The sequence below is a fragment of the Mytilinidion resinicola genome, assembly GCF_010093595.1.
Source record: "Mytilinidion resinicola strain CBS 304.34 unplaced genomic scaffold BDZ99scaffold_8, whole genome shotgun sequence".
In the NCBI taxonomy this organism is placed as follows: domain Eukaryota; kingdom Fungi; phylum Ascomycota; class Dothideomycetes; order Mytilinidiales; family Mytilinidiaceae; genus Mytilinidion; species Mytilinidion resinicola.
Window position 1 is genome coordinate 1,711,778 of NW_022985444.1, and position 24,963 is coordinate 1,736,740.

General features: G+C 53.1%; 13 protein-coding genes across 13 annotated transcripts; 4 read left to right on the plus strand and 9 right to left on the minus strand.

Annotated features, from left to right (window-relative positions):
- Window positions 1–274: 274 nt before the first annotated feature.
- BDZ99DRAFT_462449 (uncharacterized protein) lies at window positions 275–2,313 on the minus strand (the record flags this gene model as incomplete). The annotated part of the gene is made up of 1 exon (XM_033719846.1): window positions 275–2,313. A coding segment is annotated over exon 1 (1,690 nt), but the record flags the coding sequence as incomplete, so codon positions are not given.
- A 1,318-nt stretch (window positions 2,314–3,631) lies between these two features.
- BDZ99DRAFT_297475 (uncharacterized protein) lies at window positions 3,632–4,697 on the minus strand. The gene has a single exon (XM_033714148.1). It carries the CDS (start codon window positions 4,616–4,618, stop codon window positions 3,923–3,925), a length of 696 nt encoding a protein of 231 aa, XP_033578147.1. The 5' UTR covers window positions 4,619–4,697; the 3' UTR covers window positions 3,632–3,922.
- A 587-nt stretch (window positions 4,698–5,284) lies between these two features.
- Window positions 5,285–6,844, minus strand: BDZ99DRAFT_462451 (uncharacterized protein). Its single transcript, XM_033719847.1, has 3 exons — window positions 6,437–6,844; window positions 5,937–6,336; window positions 5,285–5,878 (listed from the first exon to the last, which is right to left on the minus strand). The coding sequence occupies exons 1-3, from the start codon at window positions 6,705–6,707 to the stop codon at window positions 5,410–5,412; spliced, it is 1,140 nt and encodes a 379-aa protein (XP_033578148.1). The 5' UTR covers window positions 6,708–6,844; the 3' UTR covers window positions 5,285–5,409.
- Window positions 6,845–8,071: 1,227 nt separating this feature from the next.
- BDZ99DRAFT_297483 (uncharacterized protein) lies at window positions 8,072–9,197 on the minus strand. Its single transcript, XM_033714149.1, has one exon. The coding sequence runs from the start codon at window positions 9,161–9,163 to the stop codon at window positions 8,273–8,275; it is 891 nt and encodes a 296-aa protein (XP_033578149.1). The 5' UTR covers window positions 9,164–9,197; the 3' UTR covers window positions 8,072–8,272.
- A 147-nt stretch (window positions 9,198–9,344) lies between these two features.
- Window positions 9,345–10,503, plus strand: BDZ99DRAFT_415653 (uncharacterized protein). The gene is made up of 4 exons (XM_033716764.1): window positions 9,345–9,383; window positions 9,477–9,538; window positions 9,627–9,694; window positions 9,773–10,503. Exons 1-4 carry the CDS (start codon window positions 9,359–9,361, stop codon window positions 10,083–10,085), a joined length of 468 nt encoding a protein of 155 aa, XP_033578150.1. The 5' UTR covers window positions 9,345–9,358; the 3' UTR covers window positions 10,086–10,503.
- Window positions 10,351–11,034, minus strand: BDZ99DRAFT_570438 (uncharacterized protein). Its single transcript, XM_033727988.1, has 2 exons — window positions 10,816–11,034; window positions 10,351–10,677 (listed from the first exon to the last, which is right to left on the minus strand). Exons 1-2 carry the CDS (start codon window positions 10,940–10,942, stop codon window positions 10,511–10,513), a joined length of 294 nt encoding a protein of 97 aa, XP_033578151.1. The 5' UTR covers window positions 10,943–11,034; the 3' UTR covers window positions 10,351–10,510.
- Window positions 11,035–11,146: 112 nt separating this feature from the next.
- BDZ99DRAFT_570439 (uncharacterized protein) lies at window positions 11,147–11,989 on the minus strand (the record flags this gene model as incomplete). The annotated part of the gene is made up of 1 exon (XM_033727989.1): window positions 11,147–11,989. The coding sequence occupies exon 1, from the start codon at window positions 11,549–11,551 to the stop codon at window positions 11,147–11,149; it is 405 nt and encodes a 134-aa protein (XP_033578152.1). The 5' UTR covers window positions 11,552–11,989.
- Window positions 11,990–12,050: 61 nt separating this feature from the next.
- On the minus strand, window positions 12,051–12,973 carry BDZ99DRAFT_476013 (uncharacterized protein; the record flags this gene model as incomplete). Its single annotated transcript, XM_033722029.1, has 3 exons — window positions 12,051–12,446; window positions 12,497–12,583; window positions 12,635–12,973. 3 exons carry the CDS (start codon window positions 12,971–12,973, stop codon window positions 12,051–12,053), a joined length of 822 nt encoding a protein of 273 aa, XP_033578153.1.
- A 1,272-nt stretch (window positions 12,974–14,245) lies between these two features.
- On the minus strand, window positions 14,246–16,758 carry BDZ99DRAFT_570441 (uncharacterized protein). Its single transcript, XM_033727990.1, has 3 exons — window positions 16,214–16,758; window positions 15,106–16,121; window positions 14,246–15,041 (listed from the first exon to the last, which is right to left on the minus strand). The coding sequence occupies exons 1-3, from the start codon at window positions 16,405–16,407 to the stop codon at window positions 14,269–14,271; spliced, it is 1,983 nt and encodes a 660-aa protein (XP_033578154.1). The 5' UTR covers window positions 16,408–16,758; the 3' UTR covers window positions 14,246–14,268.
- Window positions 16,759–16,966: 208 nt separating this feature from the next.
- BDZ99DRAFT_297597 (eukaryotic peptide chain release factor subunit 1) lies at window positions 16,967–18,971 on the plus strand. The gene is made up of 7 exons (XM_033714151.1): window positions 16,967–17,246; window positions 17,308–17,368; window positions 17,423–17,472; window positions 17,522–17,865; window positions 17,923–18,265; window positions 18,316–18,670; window positions 18,723–18,971. The coding sequence occupies exons 1-7, from the start codon at window positions 17,187–17,189 to the stop codon at window positions 18,812–18,814; spliced, it is 1,305 nt and encodes a 434-aa protein (XP_033578155.1). The 5' UTR covers window positions 16,967–17,186; the 3' UTR covers window positions 18,815–18,971.
- Window positions 18,972–19,678: 707 nt separating this feature from the next.
- On the plus strand, window positions 19,679–20,992 carry BDZ99DRAFT_570443 (prephenate dehydratase; the record flags this gene model as incomplete). The annotated part of the gene is made up of 2 exons (XM_033727991.1): window positions 19,679–19,738; window positions 20,006–20,992. The coding sequence occupies 2 exons, from the start codon at window positions 19,679–19,681 to the stop codon at window positions 20,990–20,992; spliced, it is 1,047 nt and encodes a 348-aa protein (XP_033578156.1).
- Window positions 20,993–21,152: 160 nt separating this feature from the next.
- On the minus strand, window positions 21,153–22,337 carry BDZ99DRAFT_476017 (uncharacterized protein; the record flags this gene model as incomplete). The annotated part of the gene is made up of 2 exons (XM_033722030.1): window positions 21,153–21,562; window positions 21,638–22,337. The coding sequence occupies 2 exons, from the start codon at window positions 22,335–22,337 to the stop codon at window positions 21,153–21,155; spliced, it is 1,110 nt and encodes a 369-aa protein (XP_033578157.1).
- Window positions 22,338–22,759: 422 nt separating this feature from the next.
- BDZ99DRAFT_462458 (alpha/beta-hydrolase) lies at window positions 22,760–24,473 on the plus strand. The gene is made up of 3 exons (XM_033719848.1): window positions 22,760–23,369; window positions 23,438–24,108; window positions 24,172–24,473. Exons 1-3 carry the CDS (start codon window positions 23,146–23,148, stop codon window positions 24,201–24,203), a joined length of 927 nt encoding a protein of 308 aa, XP_033578158.1. The 5' UTR covers window positions 22,760–23,145; the 3' UTR covers window positions 24,204–24,473.
- Window positions 24,474–24,963: the final 490 nt, after the last annotated feature.

A 24,963-nucleotide genomic window follows, 5' to 3' on the forward strand; every position in this document is an offset into this window, starting at 1 on the left:
TCAAGCTTTTGAGAGGTGAGGTTGGCGATATCGTTGCGCTTATCGGGCCTTTCAGAAAAGTCAGGGCTTCTTTTTTTTGGCTTTGATAACGCAGTCACGCAGTATTCGAGGGCACCATAGTAAGGTACGATCTGTAGTTAGCATGAAGTGTAGAATGCAGGTCCAATCTAGGCTCTGAATATTAAATGATTAGTCCTACCTCTCTATCTCAGACAGAAACAAGCCATTCCATCAATCACATGAAAAACACTTCAGATAGTCATGTCAGCTCATAGGATCAAATACCTATTATTTTGCGACTAAAGGGTATCTACTAGATACAGCAGCTACAACGCCATGGCTAGGAGCGAGCCTTCAAACGCGGCATCCAACCATGCCCGTGTGTCCGCCCAGTTTTGTCATAAAAGTTCGTTTCGGTCGTGTAAAGATGACGATGTCCATCATGGGACTCCCACCCTGCGTGAACGCTCAACGCAGCCTCCATATACCCTGTTACCATTCGCCTTGCTAATTTACCCGCCGCCTCCGCTTCGGGCTCCTCGCAGCATCATCTCCTCCATTCTCCTCGACCGTGTTCGCCGGGCTAGTCGCCGTGCTGCTCACGCTCTCGATCCTGCCACTGTTGTTGACTGCAGCGCCGCTGTGCTGTACAGCTCCGCTGTCAAACTCGTTGCCCATATCCGCGGTCTGGAAGAAATCATCGTTGGCCATGCTGTCCGGGTCGGGCAGATCAAACTTGAAGTCGGGTAGACCGTTGCTGCTGTTATGCTGGTTGGGAATGAAGTCTTCCGAGTGAATGAAAGAGTCCATGTACGATTCGTCTAGATTCAGATCGCTTGGGTTCCCAAGGTTATTAAGGCCTGGGTTAAAGTACGATCCGAAATCATCTTGATGGAGCCCAGGGATGCTACCCGATGGACTGAGAGGCTGTAGACGCTCCTGGACGTTCTGGAGCCTGGAATTTTGTTGTTCTGACATCTTCTGGAGGAAGTCTAGTTGATCTTGCGTCGCCGTCATCTGCTCCAATGATGGCATCGTGGGTGCCTCTGGACTGACCATTGCGTTGTTCCCATCAGCGATGCCGCTATTCGGAGAAGCTGCACTTGCGTTGGAAGCCATGAGCGACAGCATGTTGTTTCGTTCTTGATTGGTCATAGGCAGCGCTCCATTCGCATTCTGGAAGTGGTTGAGAGCTGCGCCAAAGTCATACTGCCCCTTAGCGTTGTTTTGCGTGCTGTTCGCATTGGCGTTGCGAATTGCTGACATAATCTCACTGTTCTCCGGAATCTGGTTGACCGTAGGTGATGCAGTATCAGTCTTCATAGGTATTGGGCCGGACGCAGCACCCATGTCTCCTGTGTTTCCCGGTACCTTTTGGGCGTTCCCAGTAGACAAAAGAGGAGGTTTGAACACCGACTGTCTTCCTTGCGGTCTGGCAGCAGCTGGACTCGCGGTTGATCTTGCCGAAGTGCTGACGGTGGCAGCCCGGCTTGCTGGCGATTCCGACTCTTGAAGCGTCGGAGCAGGAAGCAAAGCCAGCGGTCGCTTTCCCATCCGATGCAATTGAGGTGATCTGTTCGTCATGGGTTCCGGGTAATCGCCAACATCGACGACGTTGCCATGGGTCTGGTTGTTCTGGGGAATCGCGTTTGCAAACATCTCCGCAATGTTCGGAGCGTTGTTTCCTTCCACACTACGGCTGTAGAAGGTTGCAAGAAAGGTCAAAATGGCGTTGATGCTATTTTCGTGTCGGTCATGGAGGGTCTGAAATGCGGTAGCTTGCTGGTACAGTTGGTCATTCTGCTGGCGTATCCTATTCAGCACGTTTGAAATAACCTTCTGTTGCTGCTGGAGCTGCATAACCTCCCGCTTGAGGCTGTTGTACTCGGTCCGGGGTATCATAGCCATCTCTGGATTGGTACCACCTCCGCCGTCATCCACTGCGTAAGGTTTCGTCACGCCAATCGATTCTGTCCCAAATCTCCTGCCATCGTCATCACTATCGCCCTGCTTGGCGCTATCTTCGTCTCGTTTCCGCTTCGGGTTTGCGGGCTGATTCTTTGGTTTTTGAATGAGCCAGAGTAGTTCCGGTCGTCCCCGCTTGAAGTATTTGTTGAAGTATTCACTGGGTGCCTTGGCTTTCGTTTCGCTGGCCTTCATGGAATTGTCCGATAGTCCGACCTTCTTGTGGAACCCGTACATATTCAACTGCCGCACGAATGAGGCATAGTTGTTATGCTTGAACAGTTCAGGTATCAGAGTCCTCGCAAATTCGTCTTCATCTAGCACAATGAATGAGTTCCCATCGTCTGACCACCGTATGAGGTTAGTGTTCTTCTTTTCATCCAGGAAACTGGTCAATAATTAGTCATGTGTGTACTTCCAAGGCCTGAAATCTACTTACCTGCTCAGTTTTTGGACGAAAGGCGGTATCTGCTTGCGCTTCGACTGTGCATCTTTCTTGGCAAGCAGTGCCTTGCCTTCCAGGTCCTCATCGTCATCCGTATTCTCCCACCCAGCAGGTTGCTGTCCCCCACCATCGCCATTGAATACATCCCAGTTTGTCCGTCCTCGCGCCGCCACTTGTTGATTCGCGTTCCGCTTCACTAGCTGTCCTGAATATGAGGCCGGATCTGGCGACATGCCCGTTGCTGCATTTTGCGCTACGCCGTTCGCGTTGTTGTAGATGTTAGGATCGTATAGGGATGGGTCAGTATACGATGCCCCTAGGTTGTTCATCAAGGCCGGATCCTCCCAGTTCAGCCCACCAAATTGGTCCGCCATGGTGGTGTCTTGGTTCGAAGGGTAAGTGTTGGGTTGAGGAGCGGAGGTCTGTTGAACTTGAGTAGAAGCGCCGGGCGCGCGCCTTTTCCGAGACGTCATGCGGGTCCACGGGAGGCAGGAGGGGGGTCGCGGTGAATATGAAGCGAGTCGAACAGACTGAAGAGCTCGAGTCAAGCCTTGCTGCCACCTTTCACCTGAAATATCTCCGTTCCGTTGCTTAATGCCGTGTCGCAAGAAGATGTAGATAGATTGCCGGGGGAGGTGCTAGGGCTCGGCGGCGGTTCAGCGATGGACGGGGTGAAAGTTTTGAACTGCGCGGAGAGAGGAGGAAGGTCGCGGCTATAAATTGGGGTTGAAAGCGATTCGACAGCGTGCTTGTCCGTTGTCCGGAACAGTCTGGCAGGCCACAGCAGATCGCAGGAGTTTCCACGTGTTATTGTCTATGACAAAGGATATGAGCAGAAAAAAGGCCAACAGCTGGATTGTTGTAGTTCTAAATAGGGCGGGAGGCTGCAGTAGGAGACAAGGCGGTTGCGGTGGTGACGCTGGTGAGGCTTAGTTCTTTGGTGGGAGCAGGCCAAGCGGGAGCAGATTGGCTTTGGCGGATGCTGATGGCAAGAGCAGCTTTCGCGACCGGATTGATTGGGCCAGGATAGAAGGAAAGACAGGTCGAGGGCGGGTTGATTGTGGGCTGGTTGTCGTCGCAAGCCTCACATCACGGCCTTTCTCCCCAAGATGATGATACGCAACCGAGCCCTCATCGCGGAAATCTTGCAGCCCGAAGATCTCCCTGGAAAGGACCCGTGGACTTGAGTATCATAACACCACGTATGTTTCACGAGATGAAGGGACGAATTTTGATTCGATCTACCACACTCTTCTTGAGTCTGGGGAAGACTCGGCATTTATTATACACTTGTCGAAATCGCCTATCGTGCAATGTGTATCACGTGATCTGGGGTACATCACTCATCGACCCCCTGGTGAATCTTTCATATGCAAAGCGTAAGACATTTCAAACACGGATAGAAACTCCGAAAGCGCTACCTACAACGACACAGATCCCAAACGCTAGCAAGACTGAAAAGACGCGATCCACGCTACTAAAACCGCGAACCATCCACCCCCCCTTCCACCTTCAATACTGCAACGACCGCATCCCGCCCTGCCTATGCCCAGAACGACCATATCCATGCCCCTGGTATATCACCCCCCTTAGCGTTCGATTCGGACCAAGCACCGACTTAACGCTATCCTTCGGATCAAACTGTGTCGAGTCTAGCTCTTCGCCATGCACATCTATCATCAGCCTCGCCCCAGGTTGAACACCAAATGCTGGATTCTTGAAAATCCCGCGCCTCATCTCTCGTATGCTCATCTGGCCCATGCTCGTCCGAATGTGGTTGACCACATACCCATTGTCTAACACCGAGATATCCACATGGATTGGCTTTTCAGGAAAGATAAAGCTACCGCTGTCGTCTCTGAGGGAACTCTGGCGGTGCCGGGTGGGGTAAGTGCTTATGTTGGGTGGGTGGCGCGGATATGACGGGGCTGGACTGAGAAGGTGATTGCTGTGTGTTTGGTGGCGATGGGGGATCTTGCGGTCACGTCGTGCGTAGTCGTCATCGCTAAGAGATTCGCCGCTGAAGTAGGTCTCGTCAGGTAGGTCGTGGCGGTGTTGGGGCTTCTGGTAGGGATGGTGGTGAGCCTGGTGAGGTGGAGGAGGTTGGTGCATCATTGAGGGTTCTTGATAGTCGTACTGATGATATCGGGGGTCTGGGACAAAGGCTTGCTCCCATTGGTGCATGCGCGGATGCCTTCGAGAAGGCATGGGATAGCCGAGGTGAATAAGGTGTCTTTCGGTAGGATTGAGAGAAGGATTGAAGATAACGTCACTTCAGATAGGCGTTGAATGTAGGTGTCGAGTGGGTAAATTCTTCTTTATCTCGCGTATCGATTCCTTCATGAGAGCGGAAGCCCCATCGCAATTTATGGTCTTCGACACCCTGCTAAGCAGTCATGGAGGCAAAGAACGTGACGCAGGCTTTGTGTGGAAGGGAAGTTGCCGTGTAGACACGGGATCGAGCAAACTTGTGTTGTCATTTGAGACACCACAGTTTGGACCGAGCAAGCCGATTGGAGCTTGTGACATTGAAATGCAGCAAACTTGTAGCGGGAAGGAGACAAACCGAATAGGGATAATCTCAATATCGAAAAAGGTTGATCCAACGTCGCCAAGACGGGACAAAGGCCAGGCAGATAGGTAGCCGAAAAGCAGCCGAAGGAAACGGGCATATGAATATCCGACGGGCCCGAGGGAAGCTTGCGCAAAGCTACACCATTGCGATGTTGCAGTGTGGGGATGTAATGTAGCAGTGTGGAGAAGAAAGGGTGTGGAGAGTTGTGCTGCTTGGGGTGTGGGGTAAGGGGCGCAGAAGCAGGAGTCCGTTCCTCAAGGTAACGCGGCTCGGTCGAGCCAGGTCTAATATCTTCAAGAAGTGAAAGTTACTGATATTGAGTATTCGGGGCGAGTAAATTTGTACCCAAGCTAGACATTACGCTAATCAAATCAAAACCATCGTGAGCATGATTACACCGGAAGTGACGTCCAATCATTAGAACTCAAAGCCACACCATCAACACTCCCGGCACGGCCACCAATGCGCCAACCAGGGATATGTAGCCAACTTGTACTGCTTGAACTCCCGCGGCAGGGGTAACTGTGCTTGAAGCTACTTGAATTGTGGTGCTGCTCGAGCTGGTTGTGCTAGTAGTAGTGTGTGGGGCTGCAGTCTTTGTAATAATGACTTCAGTGGGCTGGATACTGCTACTGAATGCTTGCGGGTTGAAAGTGAAGCCCGTTGCGGATGGGAAACTATCTGTCTGCGATGGCTCGGCAGTAAGGTAGTAGATCAATGAGGTATGTGCGTCCGCGGGAACTGGGAAGGTGAGAGTAGCGGATAGCGCGGAGAACTCGGACAAAGCTTGCTCCCTATCCGTTGCAGTGGTGGTATAAGTCGTCGTCTCGTAGATCGTGGTCCAAGTGACTTCCGAGGTCTGGAAAACGGTCCAATAGAATGAAAGGTACCACCTAGAGTGTGTTACTACCGCAGACACGTAGGTATGATGAAGATTAGGAAGAGGCATACCAAGTCACAGTCCAGTACCATTCGTCGTCACCGCCGACAAAGCTCGTCGCTTGAGCAGTGACGCTGGGAGGAGGCGTAATGGATTCAGCCGTAGTTGAGAAGACTGGGGTCGAGAACTCTAGAGTAGAGAGATATGAGGTTGTTCCGCTCACGACTGCGGCCGTGCACTGGAGATCCGTACAGCAGACGATCTCACCAGTCGACCCAAGTTTCACACACATGTTACCCGCCTCGCAGTAATTGTAGTCGCTACAGCAGTCCCCGCCTTTCGGGTAGCAGTTGGGCCCACAGCAACCCCAGTTTGGCTTGCAGGGGGCGTCTGGACAGCAGGTGTCGGCGGGATCGATGCAATAGCCGTAAGGACAGCAGTTATCCGTACTCGGGCAGCATCTCCCAAAGGCTGCTCGTTGTTAGTCAAAGCGATCGGCACGTAGTCATTAGAGTGACAGAAAATGTATTGGAATCTGAGATGGCCAGGAGTAGACCAATAATATACTTACCAGAGCAATACCCATATCCAGCATTGCAGGTTTGCCTCTCCTCGAGTCCTAGTGACCTTTCCTTTACCAACGGCACAGACGCGTTCTTCTCTCCAAGCAGGGCATGCGGCGCAAATTTTGCAGCGTAGTCGTTGGTGGTTGTCTCCTCTTCATCCTGGACGATTCCAAAGGCATTGATAGGCGCGCGCGGGAGTATCACAGAGTCCGCAAGAGCAAGTTGCGCAAGGGTCAGGCCAGCGGCAATTGCAAACATGCGCATCGACACCATCATGATCTTCGACCGGGGGCTAGAAGACTGTGTGAATTGAGGGAGGAGCCTGTCGACACACCTAGGCAGTACTGCAAGAAAAGGGATAGCACCGTCAGAAACCTCATGATGGTGGGCAGAGGGCCTAATTTAAGTTCCACGAATTCTGTGATCTGCTCAATACGAGGTTGTCCCGTGGCCAGCCACTTCGTTTAGCGGGCATGGCTAGCCAAGACAAGGCGAGAGCGCCTTTGGGCTGACTTTAGTCTGGGAAATTAAATAGGCCAAGCTTCGCGGGAAGTTGTTCTGCATTTCAGCTGCCTTGGCGGGTTGGTCTGGCCTATCATATCGGCTTCGGGAGACTAATTCGGGAGACCACGTGATGAGTGCGACCGCTTGTCTTTGCTCCCCCTGCAGGTAAACGGCCGGGATGAGAACCCGAGGAACGCGACACGGGAGACTTTTGGCTGGGGGAGCGTTAGGCAACAGAGAAATATCTGCGAGGCCGGGAGACGTGCGACTCGCATGGGTTGGGAAGGTGTCCATCCTGCGCGGGCGGGAGGAAGAAAGGCCCCTGATCGGGTGGACGATTGTGGCTTTTCGGTGGCTTTTGAATCAACGGCAAGGTTTCGCGGTCGTGAGTTGTGGTCTGTGGCGTGTTGGTCGTTGAGAAATCTGCGTCCTGCAGGCCTTCATCTGCTGTCACACGGGTGGCTGTATGTTGGCTTGCTGCGATTGTTTGTGTGGTGGTCTGGAATCGCGCATCGGGCCCAACCCAAACTGGGGTAGAAATAGCGAGCAGGTGAGGCTGTGCCGCCTTGCATTTGATACTTTCGCGACTTGCAGAGATGGAATAGTCCAAAACGAGTGAAGTATGTAGCCGATGAGTTGGTAATAAGCGCTATCGCAACGAGGCTGAGCACTCACCCTTTCGATAAGGGCGACACCCACCTCTAAGGCTGAGAGAAAGTCTTCGCAATATAGATCATGATCTGCCCTTCTTTGGACGGAGAAGAGGTACAGAAGACACAAGGACCAACGACCTACCATTGAAACGGACTTTCTCATTGGCGATACGGCACCACATGATCCAACAACCGCACAAACCATACCGACGATACTCATATCGCCATGGGTAATCCAGAACTAGGTCCCAACCCACCCTGGTACGTCCGCGCACTCGACCCCACTCTTAAAATGGACAGCGACTTGGCCTACGAGATGAAGCAAACGCACATATCCCAAGTCGATGCCATCCACGGTTACCCACGCCGATTAGCAGCTTGCATCGCACTCGCAAAGGGCCACTACAACGCGCCGCCTACGGACGATGAGATTGAGGTTGCGCGACGATTGGGTGCAAGACCGCATGATAAGGTCTCCTGGATCAAAGAGCGGCTGCAGATGTCGCGAGCCATTTACAAGAAGTTGAGATATTTGGATAGGCAACGGGCAGCGGAGTTCATGTATAAATATCTAGGGCCTGTCGAAAGCGAAATGGGTCAGAGGATCCAGGGGAGATACGACAACGACTGGAGTGGGGGAGGCGGCTCATGATGGGACAGCATGTGATAACTCTCTTCGCTCCTTCATTCCAACACAACGCAAAAGTTATTCTGTTGCACACCGTCTTTGAGCTTCTTCTTCGGCACCTTCCTACTTTTGGTTTCCCCAGTGTATGACCATAAGTAGTACACTAATTTGGCTGAAAGTTTCTTGTGCTTGAGCTGGTATCCGAGTGAGCCCATGATCTGCATCAAATGCTCCTCGGTCAGATATCGAGAGTTATTGACACAGGGAGCGGGGAGTACCAAGAACAGCGCCGGCAATCTATCCTGACTTGGGTTGGTTGGGGTTGATTTGCGTAGGAAGCTGCAAGTTCTTTTAAGCATTTCGCCACGAGCGGTGGCATCGGGTACGTAATTCAAGACCAGGGATAGAGATATGACATCGAATTGATCTTCAGGTCCATCCGGCAATGGTCTTTCCATAAAGTCCTGTGTCTTGATTGCTGGGTCTTGCGAGTTGAGGTCGATGCGCGTGATATGTAGCCTGGGAGCCCGAGCTATAGCGTTGGCCGGAGACAGTGCTCCAACCTCAAGAACGGTGTATTGCCTCAGAGGATGTTCAGCAGCCGTCTTCCGAGGATCTCCTAGTACTCCATCGTCTTTCAGCCACTCAAGTAATACGCGACTGGAATCTCCGCCTCTTTCAGCACTCTGACCTTTGATGCTGGCCGCCTGGTACAACTTTAACCCTCCATTATCCTCAATCTCTTTCTCGAGCTGCGATGCTCTAGCAGTCTCTCCAGTTTTGACAGCAGCAGCGTGTTGCTTTTGTAATCTGTGATGAGTCCGGATCAATGTTCTTGTGGCTTTTGATGTCAGTGAATGCGGCTGTTCTTTCCCTCCAGATAGCACAGGCGGCCGGCCATGGGATAGAGATTTCGATTTTGCACCTGGGCGCTTCTTGACGGCCATCTTTGCGAGTCAAATTGCAATTTTGAGATCATATTCTGGAGGATGGAGATGGAATGAAAGTTGTGCAGGGATAAGTCGCACGTGAGGCGCTAGTCGCAAATCGGACCGCTAAGCGAAGAAAGCGCGAAAAATCCACACCACGAATTTGTCTCTCCAGTTCAACGTCCAGCTTCAACCACCACATCGCCAATCAAGATGCCACCAAAGGACTCCAAGAAGGGTATGTCAATCGCACTATGCACGATGGAGCTCTGCAGCTAGAGCTCATCTTCGTGGCCGTCCCTCTTTTGCGCCATAGCTAACAGCTTCACAGCTGGAAAGCCGACCAAGGCCGGCAAGCAGGCCAACGCCGCTGCGAAGGCCACTCTGAGAGGAGTAAGAACCACCACTTGAGGCGTGTCAGAACCTCCATCTCTGACTGCCTTGATTTGAAATCGCGCGCCATGCTCACATTTCAATCAAGGTGAATTCGCACAAGGTTCGCAAGGTCCGACATTCGACTTCGTTCCACAGGCCGAAAACCCTCGAGCTGTAAGCCCACCACAATCTCACTTTTCACTTCAAAAAGCTAGAAATCTGGCATTGGTACTGATACTTCACGACTTTCAGGTCCCGCGCTCCCAAGTACCCCCGCCGCAGCATCCCTCACCAGCCCCGTCTCGATGCCGCCAAGATCCTCGTGCACCCGCTCAACACGGAGAGTGCGATGAAGAAGATCGAAGAGAACAATACGCTGGTCTTCATCGTCGATGTCAAGGCCAACAAGCGCCAGATCAAGGCCGCGCTCAAGACCCAGTACGACGTCGACTGCGTCAAGGTCAACACCCTCATCCGCCCGGACGGCTCCAAAAAGGCCTTCGCCCGGCTCACCACCGACGTCGATGCGCTGGACATTGCGGCGACCAAGTTGGCGATTGTTTAAGCATGTGGATCTAAAACGGGGCTATGGGAACGGGTTGAAGGTGCCGGCTACGGCTGGCTGGGCTTTTCATTGTGGCATGGAACGGCGTTTTAACGACTGTAGTAAAGACGAGACGAATTCAAAGTCTTCGAATCCAAAGCCCGAGATTAGCCAGCTAGATGATTTGAATTGTGCATGACGATATCTTTGTGATTGATGACCCTCCTGGAGGTTTTCGTATTTGTACATTTAGAATACGAAGTACACCAGACTACGCCTAACGTAACTCTTTCCTAAGCCTACTAATGTACAGTGCCATGAACTTATTCTGCCGGCCCAACCCAGGCGCTCATGCAATGAATATCGTACAGCTCCGCAATGCAATCCGTCGCCAATTGCTCTGCTCCATCATCTGATGAATATCCCTCATATCTCCATTAATGGCCCTAGTTCCTCTGCAAAGCCTGCAACTCCTTCATGATAACATTATTCGCATCCATCCACCGATCCACACAGTTCTGCATGCACGGCTGCTCGTACTTATCCAGGTCCCTTGACGAAATCTTGGACGTGACGCACTTGCGGAAGCAGGTATCGGTGAGGTTGTGGATTGCTGTCATAGAAAGATGTGAGCTTTTGCGTAGTAATGGAGCCTGGGAGGCGGGGCGTGTATTTCAAGCCCAATAATGGGCGAGAATCTTGATTTGGGAGGGGGAATGCTAAGCCAGGGAAGCCAGAGGGTGTGACATACCCGACTGTATCCTCGCCTTCTGCGACTCGTTTTGCACAAACTGCGTCAGCTCTTGCTTGTCGCGATCCGAGAGCTTTGCCAGGTCTTGCTCGTTGAAGCCGGGGCCGCCGCCGAGGGGGGAGTCCATGCTGCTGGTCGAAAGCTTGATTGCAGGGGTAAATATCGGGATAGAAATTCAGGCGAGGGTCGAGATGTCGCGATGGAGGTTTATAGATGAGTTTTCGAAGTCGTTGACGATGATGCTCTGTAAAGTTTTGGCTTGTTCTTTCGATGGAGACGGGGATGGCTCGGACGCTTTAACCACAAGCACGTGATGTCTCACGACCTAGCTTCATCGCTTCGTTCCATTCCTCTCTTCTTCTCCCTTTCTTTGTTTTGTTTTTGCGTCCTTCGACTTCTTCTTCGCCTTCTCCGACCGCTCATTGTGGGTCTTTCCCAGAGCTTTTATCCCACGCGGCTGGCCCTCTGCGCGTCGTCGCGGGATCTCAGGGATGTCGTTCGTCGGTGTAGAGGGCGTGATAGCTCTCAATTCGTCAATATGCCGTTCCAAGGTTCCCATCTCTTGATCAATGCTGTGCAAGTCCTTTTCCAGCTCTCCGAGATCGGCCTTCAAGTCGCTGCGACAGTCGTGCGCCTCCTCGAGCTGCAGGATCGCTTCAATGGCGGCGTTTGCGCCTGCTAGGGCGTCGGACTCGTACGTCAGGGCGTCGTCGGCTGTGCGGGCGGTGGTGGCCATCTTGATGAGGTTGATTGGTTTGTGGGAAAGTGAAGGTTTGAGGAGATGGTGTTGTGCGCTGGTTAAATCTACCTAGCAAGAGGCATAGGCGTACCGTGGGTCGACAATCAGAAAACTTCAAGGTGCCCAGAGTTCAGGACAGGTATGCAACAGCTTATTAGCTGGCTCGCTTGTACGAACACGTTTTACTCGGTATCTTCGTTTTGTGGCAATCTAGCAGAACACCTTGCATAGTTTTATGATAGAAAAAGAATTACCTTTGCTCAAGCGCTTTTCTTGTCGTCACAATTTTCATATATCGTTCCAAGTTTTCCATTCTACGTAAAGTTTTTGTGATAGTGCCAAAGCACATATCATTGATATTGGTTGTATTAATTCGAGTAAATGATGATAGACAATTTGAAGTTGTAGACAGGTAGTTCTACAGCGTACTCCTCCAAGGCATCACCCGCCGCTCGCACATAAACCGTGCAATCATACACGCCCCTCCTGCGGATCATCAGAAAGGAACCTCCCCATTCCTCACGCCTCCCCGCATCTGAAGCAGATTAACATGCACCCTCGCTATCTGCGCATGAAGCTCGCTCACGTTCTTCTCCCACACCTTTTCGTCAAAATCCCTAGCTTGCTTCTCGTAAGCAAGGCCTTGAGCAGTATAAGTCTCCTTCATCTGCATCTGGGGCAGACCATCATCCCCATCCTCCTCCTTCCTCTTCCGCTCCGCCTCTTCCAACTTCTTAGAGAGTACCTCCCACTTAGCCTTCTCGGCGAAGTTCCTAAAGCCCTCATACCGCTCCTCATCCGCGGGATGGGCTTCGTGTTCCGGTTCAGCGGTGCCACCCCGGGCCCGCATCCGCTCGGTCATTGTCTGTTTCTTCGTTTGTTCGACCGGCGTCTGAAGTGTTGTTAGCAAGCTTCGTAGGCACATACGAGGCCGTTACTTACAGTCTCGGTAGCAGAGGCAGAAGTGGCATGGAGTGCTCGTCCAGACTCAGCGTTGCCATCCTGCTTCTTGGTTTGTTCGACTGGCATCTGAAGTGTCGTTAGCAAGTTTCTTAGGGCGCATATGAAAACGTTACTTACACTTTTGGTCGGGGTGGCGGAAGCGTCATCCTGCTCCATGCCATGCGAGGGTAGTATCTGCTTCTTGGTTTCTTCTCGCTCCTGAAGTCTTTTAAGGCAATTTTCGCAGGCACATGGGAGGATGTTGGTTGCATCTCCAGCTATGGTAACGGGAGTGGCAGCTGTAGTTGGCAGAGCAGGCTTCGGGAGGATACGTCGTCTCTTAGTAGCGCTCTCGATGGCAGGAGCCTCCGTCAAACGAGAGGCTGCGCGCTTGGTGCCCGTAGAGCCTGTCGTAAAGCCGGTTGGCTGGCCATAAGAGGCGAGCTTGGAGGCGGTAGCCTGCCCGTCGGAGGCCATTTTCTATGTCGGTGCTGGTGATCGATGTCGGTGCTGGTGAAGGTGAGAGAAAAGGAGACACGAGAGGGAATAAGTAAGTGCGAATTTTTTTTCATTGTGGTGGGTAAGAGAGAACCGTGGTTGAACCAACTGGCCTTTGCTGCGGTGGGAATCATGGCTCCGAAGACGACGGCGGGTCCTGAATCATGGAGATGACTGGACTTATAAGACGTCGCGATAGGTAAGAAGTAGCTGGCGGTAGGTCTGTGCAATTCTCCTGTCAATTACCATACCTAGGTGTTCAGTGTATTTCAAACGTCGGGAGCGATCGTATACACGTTAGGTGCGGACTGGGCACTTAGGTCTGCGGCTATCTGAGGTGGCGTAGCAAGTTTACCGCTTGTTCGGAAGAAAGATTCTGATTATTGGAAATGTATCCAGGGGCTTCGAAGAGTGTTAGGCAAGTGCATACAGTGTATTTCTGCTTAAACGTCTGGTCTGCGTGTACCTATCCGCCGCTATCGGAGGCGGCGTGGCAAGTTTTTCAGCCGCTCATCACATCTAGGTTCATAGTAATAGAATGCATCGAGGGGTTTCAGACTGCACTAGGAACATGTACAAGTCTACGACAGGACTGTGCAAAGCGAGCACCGTGAGAATAAATAAGGGGGCCGATATTGCCATACCTCCTTCCTGAGGTAGTGACTAGTCACACACCCTCTTCTTGGTATCTACGCCCTTTGATTAGTCCAAATCGCTTGAATTTCCGGGTCTTCCCCTCTAAAGGGGGATTTACTTGGCGCTTTTCAAGATGACCCGTAATTCAACAAACTCCTAGTATTTACTTGAACATATTTCCTACATTTAGGTTTATTGCTTACTATCTAGAGCATTTCCATATAACGGAAATAGACATTTGCAGGCGAGCAACCCTACTGTTATCGTCTACTACAAGGTGTAGAAATATTTGACCCCTCGATAGAAGCCAGCAACTATGCTATGTATCAATAGAACTATATATATACATAGATGTCTAATATGTGTGCACCGATTGCCTGCTATCTGAGTAGGCTTACGAGTTTACAGGTCGCTCAAAATATCACGCTGTGTAAAACAGTGCCACGGAAGCGTACATTATGCTATGACGAGGTAGTATCTATATCAAGCATCACACGATGGGCACATTTCATGAGCTAAGTGATGCTTTATTATGAATATCTCTATGCTTCCCTAAACACCGCCCATGCCATATCGCAGTACAAAACCCCCACCCATTGCCGCCCCATTCTACCCCTCATCATCTAGCTCTACCCTTCTCACACGCCAAGCAACTGATTCGGAATACACGCAAACACCGTACTCACAATCGCCATCACCGCACTGATCACAATGAGCACCCAATTCAATAGCTTCTCCTTAGCCCCCAACTCCTTCCCAAACAGCTTCAGATGAAACGCCAGCGGCAGAATAATGCAAATCGTAAATCCCGCCACACTCCCCAGCAGCGTCATGATCCGATCGAACGACGGGAACACAATCGCGATGAACACGAACACAACCGTCACGGCGATGCGCAGGAAGAACTTGAAGAAGCCCCGGCTCATGCCAGACATGCCCAGCATCGGGCCGCTGTGCCCTACGACGCGGCTGTCGAGGCCGCAGAGGATCTCGAGGGTACTGATGATTGGCCTCGCGTTCAGCGGGACTTTCGTGAGCGGGATGATAGCGATGCATATAGCGATGAAGACAGAGAGGGCCGGGGGATAGCCCTTGGTAAGGAAGATGTTGGAGGTGATCTCGTCGCGGACAGCGTCGCCGAACATGAGGATCCCGACGCAGGCCATGCCGAGGTCGAGCAGGTAGGTGAAGACGTAGGTGATGTCGACGGCATTGCGGTACTTGTAGGGGTGGCGCATGTCCCGGTAAATGTTGGGGAAGACGCTGTGGCCGCCCCAGGGGGACATGAGGAGGCCGAAGCTGAGCGGGACGGTGAGCCAGTTCTTGGGGAAGAGGTATTGGGGTGCGGGTTCGCGGAGGGAGCCAGGCTGGTGGGGTTTGATGGCTCCGTCGACCCAAACGGCGAGGACGACTGTGATTGGGTTAGAGGCGATGCAGGTGTGATTGGTGAGGTTGACGACGGGGTGTTGACTTACTTCCTAGGCAGGACAGGATTCCGATCACGCTGGTGAAGCTGAGGAGTCGGAGAGGCAAGAATCCTAGGGGGATTAGGACTATTCCGCAGATGATTTTCCATGCGATGACACCCCAGCCAGGTATTAGGGCGTCCAGGCTGTCGGCGAAGAGTACTACGAGGGCGACGCAGGCAGCTAGCAGCTCGACTGTGAACAGAACACTTGTAGCCACTCTAGCCTTGTGGCCAAAGGAGACGAAGGCAAGGTCTGCAAATGTGATGAGAGAGCTGTCTACATCGAGGCATTTGGCGAGTAGCTTGGCAGTGTATGATGTGGCTACAGCTGAGTATAGGAAAAAGACCATGCCAATGATCCAGCCCGAATACTTTATAGCAAGGGGCAAGCTCAGAAGCCCCACGCCGATTAATACGTTCACCGAATTGAAGACTGTCTGGGGCAGGGTGGACTGGCCTACCACGACATGGATAATGTGGCCATCCTCTTCAATTTGCTTCACGATCAATGGCTCCCGCTCTTTATCCGGCTCGGAAACACCCTTTAATTGCTGTTCTCTGAACAATTTACCAGCGTGGCGCATTGAAGGCTCGTTCACGCGTGCTGTGAGGCTGCCATAAGACGTGCCATAGCTGCCCCCAAACGGGGACGCCAGCGAAGGCTCAATGCTGAAGATACTGTCGTCTCGGACGGATCTCCTCTCTTGTATACGCTCCTCCACAGGATCAGGTAGTAGACGTGTGTCTTCCGAAGGCCCCACCTCTTCGTCAAACACGTTCTCCGATGGCAGTCGGCCGTCCTCCTCGAGAGCTGCTCGTAAGAGAGATCGCTGGTCTGATGGTGGTGGTAGACCTTGGGAAGGAAAGGGATCGTGTTCGTCATCGGACTCGACGCGGAAAGAGGGCCTGGCTGGCGTGATCTCGAAGAAGCCCGCGGCTCGTTGCCATGATCGCGCGAAGTTGTTGATACTGTTCACCCCACCAGCATCAGCGAGGGCCTGCACTCGCATAGTCATTGACGACCTGCAATTGACTGGTGTTAGCATGGTCTGGTATACTCGCGTGCTGTTCTTGCTGGTTTCGATATGGTGACATGACGCCTCAAGAGAGCTTACCGGCGTTTTCTAAGGTCCCCCTGGTTGATATTACGAGCTGGAGACCCCGAATGGGCTGTCGAGGTAGTGCTCTGGCCACTCTGGTGCCTCTCGAGCCCTTCGAATTGCACACGGCTTCCCACAGATTCAACCGACCCCCGGTGGCCTTGCTCATACTCGTCCCAAGTGGAGGGCCGCTTGCCCTTGATGTCCATCTCTAGGTCCCAAGTTGCTTGGGGAGGAAGCAAAAAGCTGGGAGTCTGAAGATGGAGGGAACGACAGAAGACGTAGGAAATGAAACTGCGAAAAAAGTGGAGTGGCACGAGCAGCCTCTAGATTGGCGGCGAACTACAGCGGGAGCTATCAGGATGGCGTCTGGATTGACATTGGGGATGCAGGGGACAATAAGGATTGCAGAGTTTTCAAGGTGGACTTTCCATTGTGAAGCTGCGCGCAGAAGGAAAGACGGTCTATCTAGTCGGGCGGGCGCAAGATAGGAAGCTGGAGGATAGATAGGATGGATCACGAGGTGGGCCCATTCACCCCGCCTCTCGCGCTCGCACCAGCTCCGGGGAAGAGTTTGGAGCTTCCAAGGTGCCTGGGTGGCGGCAAGACGAGACCGCAAGCCCCCAAAACGCAGTCCCGCCGCCCTTGGCCCCTGGCCCCTTGGCCCCTGGCCCCTTGGCCCACCGCCTACGGCCCTGTTAGCTAAGCGACAGCGGGCGCGGTGACGAACAATGCTGCACGCCAGTCCGTCCCACCTCACACACAGCCCGAGCCACAAATCCTCCAGCTGAGGGCGCATCCTTTCTTCCTGCACCAACACCACCTCTACCGCTCCTCGATTTTGCAGCGGCCCTCCACGACGTCGACGCCGCGAAGGTCGGCCTTCACTCCCTTTTGTCGCGGCACTACACGAGTCGCTTCGAAAGAAATTTCCCGCCCAGCAAACCCCCGCCGCGAGTAGCCCGCACCCTCGATACCCACCGCCAGCATGAGTGCTCCCCAGGCCAACGACGCCGAAAAGAACATTGAAATCTGGAAGGTCAAGAAGGTACAGACATTTGGCAGACTTGCCATGGATTATTCTTTGGCAGGACTAATACCGGACACAGCTCATAAAGCGCCTCGAAGCCGCCCGTGGCAATGGAACCAGCATGATCTCGCTCATCATCCGTAAGCCCGGAAAAGCAATTCTCGGGACAGGCCAGCTATGCTAACAACTCTCAGCGCCGAAGGACCAGGTCTCTCGCGCGGCGAAGATGTTGGCTGAAGAATTCGTACGTCTCCGACTCATATCCAGGCTGCAACGTGGCTCACAGACCATAGGGCACCGCTTCCAATATCAAATCCCGCGTCAATCGACTATCCGTTCTCTCGGCTATTACCTCCACTCAGCAGCGCCTGAAGCTCTACTCCAAAGTCCCTCCAAATGGGCTCGTCGTGTACTGTGGTGAAATCATTACAAGCGAGGGCAAGGAACGAAAGATCAACATCGATTTCGAGCCTTTCAAGCCAATCAACACTTCCCTATACCTATGCGACAATAAGTTCCATACTGAAGCTCTAAGCGAACTGCTCGAGTCGGACCAGAAGTTTGGTTTCATCATCATGGATGGTAACGGAGCGCTGTTCGGCACACTGTCGGGGAATACTCGGGATGTCGTGCACAAGTAAGCGGGATTGGAGATGATACGGTTTCGAAGTCGGCATGCTGACCGATCGTGCAGGTTCTCCGTCGATCTTCCCAAGAAGCACGGTCGTGGTGGGCAGTCTGCGCTGCGTTTCGCCCGTCTTCGTGAGGAGAAGCGTCACAACTATGTCCGTAAAGTCTCCGAACTTGCGGTGCAGAACTTCATTACCAACGACAAGGTTAACGTAGCTGGCCTGATTCTCGCTGGTTCCGCCGATTTCAAGAATGACCTGAACCAGTCGGATATGTTTGACGGCCGTCTCCAAAGCAAAGTCATCAAGGTTGTCGATGTTTCGTACGGTGGTGAGAATGGCTTCAACCAAGCCATTGAGCTGTCATCCGAAACGTTGAGCAACGTCAAGTTCATTCAGGAGAAGAAGGTACTACAATTCATGTTCTTAGATTCGTGCCATTCACTAATTTTCTCTAGCTCATCAACAAGTACTTTGATGAGATCTCTCAAGACTCCGGCAAGGTTTGCTACGGTGTAGACGATACCTTGAAAGCTCTCGAAGCTGGTGCCGCTGAAACCCTGATCGTCTTTGAGAATCTCGAGATCACTCGCTGGACCTTGAAGTCATCAGAAGGCAGCGAAGTCATCCTCCACACCAACAAGTTGCAGGAGTCCGATCGATCTCTGTTCATGGACAAGGAAACCGGCCAGGAAATGGAAGTCGCGGAACAGATGCCGTTCTTGGAATGGCTGGCAGAAAAATATCAGGACTTCGGTGCCACACTCGAGTTTGTCTCTGACCGTTCCTCCGAGGGCAATCAGTTCGTCAAGGGTTTGTCTGGCCATTTAGAGGTCTCTCTGCGACTCAGCTAACAATACCCCAGGCTTTGGTGGCATTGGAGCTATACTCCGCTACAAACTCAACTTTGAACAGCTCGCTGATTACGATGACGAAGATGAATTCTACGATGATTGACGGTGGAGCGCCCTCGCAAAGAGCGAGGCCGAACGCCCAGAGCTCCCCGCTTCGAGCACTGAGACGGCCCCTCGCTCCCAGCGTCCACAGGACGCACCCAGGTTCGGGGAAGAAGGCCAGTCGTGCTCTTCCCTTCGCCTCTCCAGGTTGTAAAGGGGAAGTCGAGTCGCGGTCGAAGATGATACGCCGTGAGTGCTCTGCCCATCCACTTGGAGAAATACTTCTCACATGGCATCTAGAACGATGGATTGTCTCAGTCGCATTCGCACAGCCCTCTACTCTCGCTACAGTGGAGAGGCAATGGGTTCGAGCCTGATGAAGTCGCTCGACGTCGGACTTAAGGGGATGGACGTCTCAATATTTGAATGCTCTGTTTAGTCAGTTCACTGATGGTACATTTTCGGCCAATCACAGTCGTTTCGGGCTACAATCAGATTGCTATTAGTTTGCTCAATTATTGCTTTCTAAATACCTATCAATCATGCAAACGTGAAATGTTGATTGCTACGTGAAATCCACCAAGGCTGCTTTTTAGTTAGAGTGACTCGGCTCGTTGTGAAACATGTCAGACACAGAAAGCCCACAAAATCTTGAGATTCCATAGTGAAGAATCCACGATGTTGTAACAAACAAAACAAGCGTCTCAACCCGCACCGTGATGACCCCGGACGATCTCGCTAATCGGCGCTAGAATACCTCAGAACACTTGTACATCACTTGGTGTACCAAATTTTGCCCGACCCAAGCAATGGCAATTAATCTAAACTCAACTCCTTGGTTACACAATCTGACACTCTTTAAATCTTACATTGTCACTTGACTTCCTCCATCCCATTTAAAGACAACATCGTGAGGGCAGACATTATGGCGGACAAAATCGAGACCGTAGCTTTCCTAGGTCCGAAAGCCTCATATACGCATCAGGTAGGAGAGCATACTATTCATCACTCTGATTCCTCGAATGATCTTACCTCGTCCTCGTAAAACCCGCATCTCTATCAAACCCCCCGCAAAATTTTGTCATCTCTCACCTTTCACCTCTCCCTCGAATCTCGTCTCTATCAACCAACGTTAATTTTCATCTATACCTCATCTCTCAACCCCATCCCTGTCTACATATTTCATCTTCTTGCATCCCCTCACTATCTCCACCCAATTCCTCACCTTTCCCCCCCCCACTAACCTCCACAGGCCACCCTAACCTCCTTCCCCGCCCTCCCCCCCTCCCACCTCCACCCGCAAACCACCATCGCCGACGTCTTCACCGCCGTGCAATCCCGCACCGCCACCCACGGCGTCGTCCCCTTCGAGAACTCCACCAACGGCTCCGTCGTCTTCACCCTCGACCTCTTCGCCGACCTGCAGCACCAGCACCCAGACATCCTCGTGTGCGGCGAGGTCTACGTCCCCGTCCGCCACTGCCTCGTCGGCCACATCCCCACCCCCCCGCGCACCGCCTCCACCTCCACCTCCACCTCCACTTCCACCGCATCCCAGGGCGACGACTCGGGCGCGCAAACCCCAACCCGCTCCGCCCCCAACCCGCTGAAACCCCGCGCAACCCCGCTGGCGGACTTATCGCGGGTGCAAAAGCTGTACTCGCACCCGCAGGCCTGGGGCCAGTGCAACGCGTTCCTGTCCACGTATCTGAAAGGCGTCGAGCGCCTCGACGTGTCGTCGACGTCGCGCGCGGCCGAGCTCGTCGCCGCCGACGCGTCGGGCGCCTCGGCCGCTGTATCGTCTGAGATCGCGGCCCAGATCCACGGGTTGGATTACCTCGCGCGGGGGATCCAGGATGCGGAGGATAATGAGACGAGGTTCTTCATCTTGCGCAGAGCTGCGGAACGCGATGGTGCGGACGGGGCACAGGGAGGGGATGGCGGCGGGGACGAGGAAACGGAGAAGTGGAAGACGCTGATTGCCTTTACGGTGGACCACGAGGACCCGGGGGCGCTGGCGAAGGCGTTGGAGGTGTTTAAGACGTATGGGTTGAACTTGACGAGTATTAATGCGCGGCCGAGTGGGATTGTGGCGTGGAACTATGTTTTCTTCGTCGAGATTAAGGGGAGGAGGCTGGAGGGGGGAGAAGGGGTGGTGAATCGGGCGCTGAGGGATTTGGGGAGGGCGGCGAGGGGTTGGAGGTGGTTGGGGAGTTGGGAGAGTAAGTTGGAGAGGTGAGGGGGGGTTATTGGGTGCGGTGTATCTGGGATGGATCTTGGGAATTGGATGCGGGGGCATTGGGTTTGAAAAGGATGGGTCATGCGTCCATCATATAAAAGTCTGGGATCAAAAGTATTCAATCTTCAACCTGATTTAGGATTTTCTATCTATCTTACTCCTACAACTTCGCCTTTCCCTCCTCTTTCTCCACCGTCGTCCTCGCAACCCCTTTACACGCAATGCCACCCTCGGGCGTCTCAGCCCAGAGCTCGTACTTATTGTGGTCGAGCGATCGACCACATAACCTAAGCGGCTCGTTCGCGTACAAAGGCGCTAGATTCCGGTATTCAAAGGAGTCAATGGATGGATACACCTGGAAAGGGTCAACCCTCAGATGGTTTCCGAGCAGCTCCATGAGTAGGGTGAGGGTTAGAGGTCCGTGGACCAGGAGGTTGCGGTGGCCTTCTATGTCCCGGCAGTAAGAAGGGTCTAGGTGGATGGCATGCGCGTTGAAGGTCAGGGCGCTGAAGCGAAAGAGGAGGGAGGGGGTGGGTGTTAGGACGTGTTCGAAGTCAGGCTTGTGCTGGGCTAGACATAATATCAGCATCCAAGGTCCATGAATCACAGCATTCTGCGGAAAAAATAAAGAGAATTTGAACTCACGCAACAGCATCTTCCCCGGCTTCCCCGCCGCCTCCTTCAACACCCTCAACTCCTCCAACCCCCTCTCCCTCATAAACACAATATTCCGCCTCTCAATAATACTCGCACTTCCAAACTCCTCCTCACTCGCATGCCACAGCTTTGCCCTCACCACGTCCTCATCGACCTCAACTTGCTGCTCCACCCCGAGCTCATTCAAACTCGCCATCCGCCGCTCAATCCCCACAAACACCTTCTCCGCCCCCTCCATTCCTTTCACCTGCACGTCCCGCACAAACTCATGACACACCCACCGCCGCCCGTCCAGCACCGCCGTCCCCCCCGGCCGGAACCGCAAACTGCCCCCCGCCCACATGCGCCGCACGAACGGCTCGCCGGGGCTCTGCAGCGGGTCCGTGCCGTCCGGCAGCAGCTCGTCGGCCGGGATCGCGGGGTTGAAGTAGACGAGGTGGTGCGCGGCGGCTAGGTGCGGCGTGAGCGCTTTCGCATAGACGGAGGCGTTGAATTGGTCTGCGGCGGGGATGGAGGAGGCGTCGTAGGCGAGAAAGGATTGGAGGGAGCGGCGCAGCTTGTGGTCGGCGTCGGTGGTTAGGAAGTCGTAGATGAGGGGGAGGCGGCGGGTGGTCATTTCGTCGCGGAGGTGCTGGGGGAGGGTGGAGGCGTGGCGGGGGAAGGGGGGAGCGCGGATGAAGTGGGACATTGTTGGGGGTTTTTGACGGGCCAATTGCTGGAGTAGACGATGGGGGGCGTGTTTAGAGAGCATAGTGCGCACCCCTCGGCCTGCGAGGATGGTGGAGGAAAGTTAGGGGAGGAGGGGCGTGGTGGTGAGAATTAAAAGTCGTGTCATCGCATGCCGAGGTCGGTGGGATGGTCGGAGCTTATGTAGCTAGCTTTCCCTAGGGTTGTAGAGTCGCTGAAGTAGATCTTTCTAATATGTAGTAATTATATGGTAGTCATAATGGTGATAAGATGGGTTTTTCTTCCCGCTGCCTGTTGGTAAACCTTGGGAACTTCCAAAGGCCGCAGTTAGCAAGTCTTGGCAGACAAGACCCTGGAGCTCAAAAAGTGTTGAAGGCCTAACGGCAAAAACGGCGATTTGAAGATCTTCCAGATTTCGACCACCTTTTCGCTGATAACTCAACAACCACACATCCTAGAAAGGATTTGACAGTACGACTGCATTCTTCTCACCAAGGCGCATAATATGTGAGAGTTTGGGAATTTTATTCGTACAAATCGTTGACTTGGAGGGGGGTCGGCGACCGGGACACGGAAAATCCCATACAAAAAGAGTCTTGACCTCAACGAACACGGGCTTTTACGGGCATCTATACCAAGGCTAACTCTATGAGAAGCTATCAGGTCATTCCTAGCCTCAAACGCCCTTCTAATTGATACATAATCGCTGAAGCTCTATCACCAAATTCTCTACCTACCGACTCCAGCATATTCCTAATTTCGCCCGAGCTCGCACCTCCGAGACTCTCCGCAACACAATCCACAACACCATGAACGCGGTCCCACGGCGTATATCGCCGCTCCTCCACCCAAAGAATTTCAATCGGACACACATAAGCACTCAAATCTCGAGAGGCTTCAAGATTTCCGCCTCTCGGCGCGCCCTCGATCTCGCGTTCGATTACCACGAGAATGGCGGGAAAGCCACCGGCGCACCTATCGTGTTTCTGCATGGGTTATTTGGGAGCAAGAAGAACAATCGGAGTATGAGCAAGTGCGTTTCGGTCTTCTTGAGCTGCAATAGAACTTCTATAGAGCTTTCGACTGACATTTGGTGGTTAGGGCTCTATCAAGAGACCTCGACAGACCCGTCTACGCGCTTGACTTGCGGAATCATGGCGATAGCCCTCACGACAAGAACCACAAATACACAGCCCTAGCAGACGATACGGAGCAGTTCCTGCAACAGCATAACTTGAAGGATGCCACGCTGATTGGACATTCAATGGGCGCCAAAACAGCCATGACAGTCGCGCTGCGGAATCCGGATAGCTGCGCGAATATCATCGCAGTGGACAATGCGCCGGTAGATGCGGCGCTCGCGAGTGATTTCCCGAAATATGTCATGGGAATGCAGAAGGTTGAGGAGGCAAAGGTCAAGACGGCGAAAGAGGCGGACAAGATTTTGGAGGCGTATGCGAAGGACCTTCCCGTCCGCCAGTTCCTCCTCCTCAACCTCATCAAGTCGCCCGATCCTTCCGTAGACCATCTCGTCTTCCGAATACCGGTTCGCATCCTGGGGCATTCGCTGGATGATATGGCCGACTTCCCTTTTACAGATCCGGACAAGCATCAGTTTACAAAGCCGGCGCTGTTTGTGAGAGGCACGAAGAGTCATTACGTGAGTGACGAGACACTCCCGATCATTGGGCGGTTCTTCCCGCGGTTTCAGCTTGTGGATGTGGAGTCTGGACATTGGGTCATTAGTGAGAATCCGGAGGCTTTCAGACGAGGTACGTGAAGCTGCTGCAGTCCAAAATGTTCAAGGGTGGGCTATGGATGCTGATTGAATATAGCTGTGGTCGAATTCTTGCAGGAGCAGGACTGATTGTGTACACCACAACTGTCAGTACATGTATACTTTAAGAAGCCGTCAGAAGACGGCGGTTTGTACACACACGAGCGGTAAACTACTCATCATAGCCTTGAATCTATATTGTCCGGCCTCAGCATCCAGAGCGGCCACGTTGCTATCCAAATCGCTCACGACTGTTCGAAGACAAGCCTCGCTCACGGCGTTACACATCTTGCACCCTGCCTCATTGATCAATCTAGATGCAATGGTATCAGCCTGAGCGACTTCCAGTATCACAATTGGCTCTACCCCCATCAGCCGATCGTATTCTCCCACTCTTTGACATATCATGGATCGAGTAGTTCCTCCCACCCCTGTTCTCCGATGATCGGGCCGCACGGGTAGGGCGGAAAAGCCTTGTGCGGCCAAGGCCGGCCCTGCAACGACATCTCCTCGGACACTGCCGCCCCTCGCAGCAATCCGGCGCGACAGCTCTGTATCGACAAGCTCGCAAGAGGCTTACCCCCTAAGCATTATCAGGCAGCTAAGGACCAGACGGCAGCCAATTAGCGGCACGGCGGCATGCAACAGATAACAGCGCCGGCGGGGGCTTCCCTAACAGCTTAGCTCCTCGTCTGCCCCACCTCCGCCAATGGTTCGTTCGACACGAGCTTTCTCGTCGACGGTACGGGACCAGACATAGATAAACCTCACGCATCCCCGCACCGCACGCCCTTCCTAGTCTTCTGCTCTCTGCTGCTGCTTCAGAGACTATTCACATTCTATCAGAAGG

Coding starts and splice junctions, on each gene's coding strand:
- BDZ99DRAFT_570441 (XM_033727990.1), bottom strand. CDS start 16,407: ATGGACATCAAGGGCAAGCGGCCCTCCACTTGGGACGAGTATGAGCAA. Junction 16,122..16,213: donor GGGGACCTTAGAAAACGCCG/GTAAGCTCTCTT, acceptor AGTCAATTGCAG/GTCGTCAATGACTATGCGAG. Junction 15,042..15,105: donor AATCCTGTCCTGCCTAGGAA/GTAAGTCAACAC, acceptor ACCCAATCACAG/TCGTCCTCGCCGTTTGGGTC.
- BDZ99DRAFT_297483 (XM_033714149.1), bottom strand. CDS start 9,163: ATGGCCGTCAAGAAGCGCCCAGGTGCAAAATCGAAATCTCTATCCCAT.
- BDZ99DRAFT_462451 (XM_033719847.1), bottom strand. CDS start 6,707: ATGATGGTGTCGATGCGCATGTTTGCAATTGCCGCTGGCCTGACCCTT. Junction 6,337..6,436: donor TGGATATGGGTATTGCTCTG/GTAAGTATATTA, acceptor AACAACGAGCAG/CCTTTGGGAGATGCTGCCCG. Junction 5,879..5,936: donor TGGTACTGGACTGTGACTTG/GTATGCCTCTTC, acceptor AACACACTCTAG/GTGGTACCTTTCATTCTATT.
- BDZ99DRAFT_462458 (XM_033719848.1), top strand. CDS start 23,146: ATGAACGCGGTCCCACGGCGTATATCGCCGCTCCTCCACCCAAAGAAT. Junction 23,370..23,437: donor AACAATCGGAGTATGAGCAA/GTGCGTTTCGGT, acceptor TTTGGTGGTTAG/GGCTCTATCAAGAGACCTCG. Junction 24,109..24,171: donor TCCGGAGGCTTTCAGACGAG/GTACGTGAAGCT, acceptor GATTGAATATAG/CTGTGGTCGAATTCTTGCAG.
- BDZ99DRAFT_570438 (XM_033727988.1), bottom strand. CDS start 10,942: ATGGACTCCCCCCTCGGCGGCGGCCCCGGCTTCAACGAGCAAGACCTG. Junction 10,678..10,815: donor GAAGGCGAGGATACAGTCGG/GTATGTCACACC, acceptor TTTCTATGACAG/CAATCCACAACCTCACCGAT.
- BDZ99DRAFT_297597 (XM_033714151.1), top strand. CDS start 17,187: ATGAGTGCTCCCCAGGCCAACGACGCCGAAAAGAACATTGAAATCTGG. Junction 17,369..17,422: donor CATGATCTCGCTCATCATCC/GTAAGCCCGGAA, acceptor AACAACTCTCAG/CGCCGAAGGACCAGGTCTCT. Junction 17,866..17,922: donor ACTCGGGATGTCGTGCACAA/GTAAGCGGGATT, acceptor CCGATCGTGCAG/GTTCTCCGTCGATCTTCCCA.
- BDZ99DRAFT_297475 (XM_033714148.1), bottom strand. CDS start 4,618: ATGCCTTCTCGAAGGCATCCGCGCATGCACCAATGGGAGCAAGCCTTT.
- BDZ99DRAFT_415653 (XM_033716764.1), top strand. CDS start 9,359: ATGCCACCAAAGGACTCCAAGAAGG. Junction 9,384..9,476: donor ACCAAAGGACTCCAAGAAGG/GTATGTCAATCG, acceptor ACAGCTTCACAG/CTGGAAAGCCGACCAAGGCC. Junction 9,539..9,626: donor CGAAGGCCACTCTGAGAGGA/GTAAGAACCACC, acceptor ATTTCAATCAAG/GTGAATTCGCACAAGGTTCG.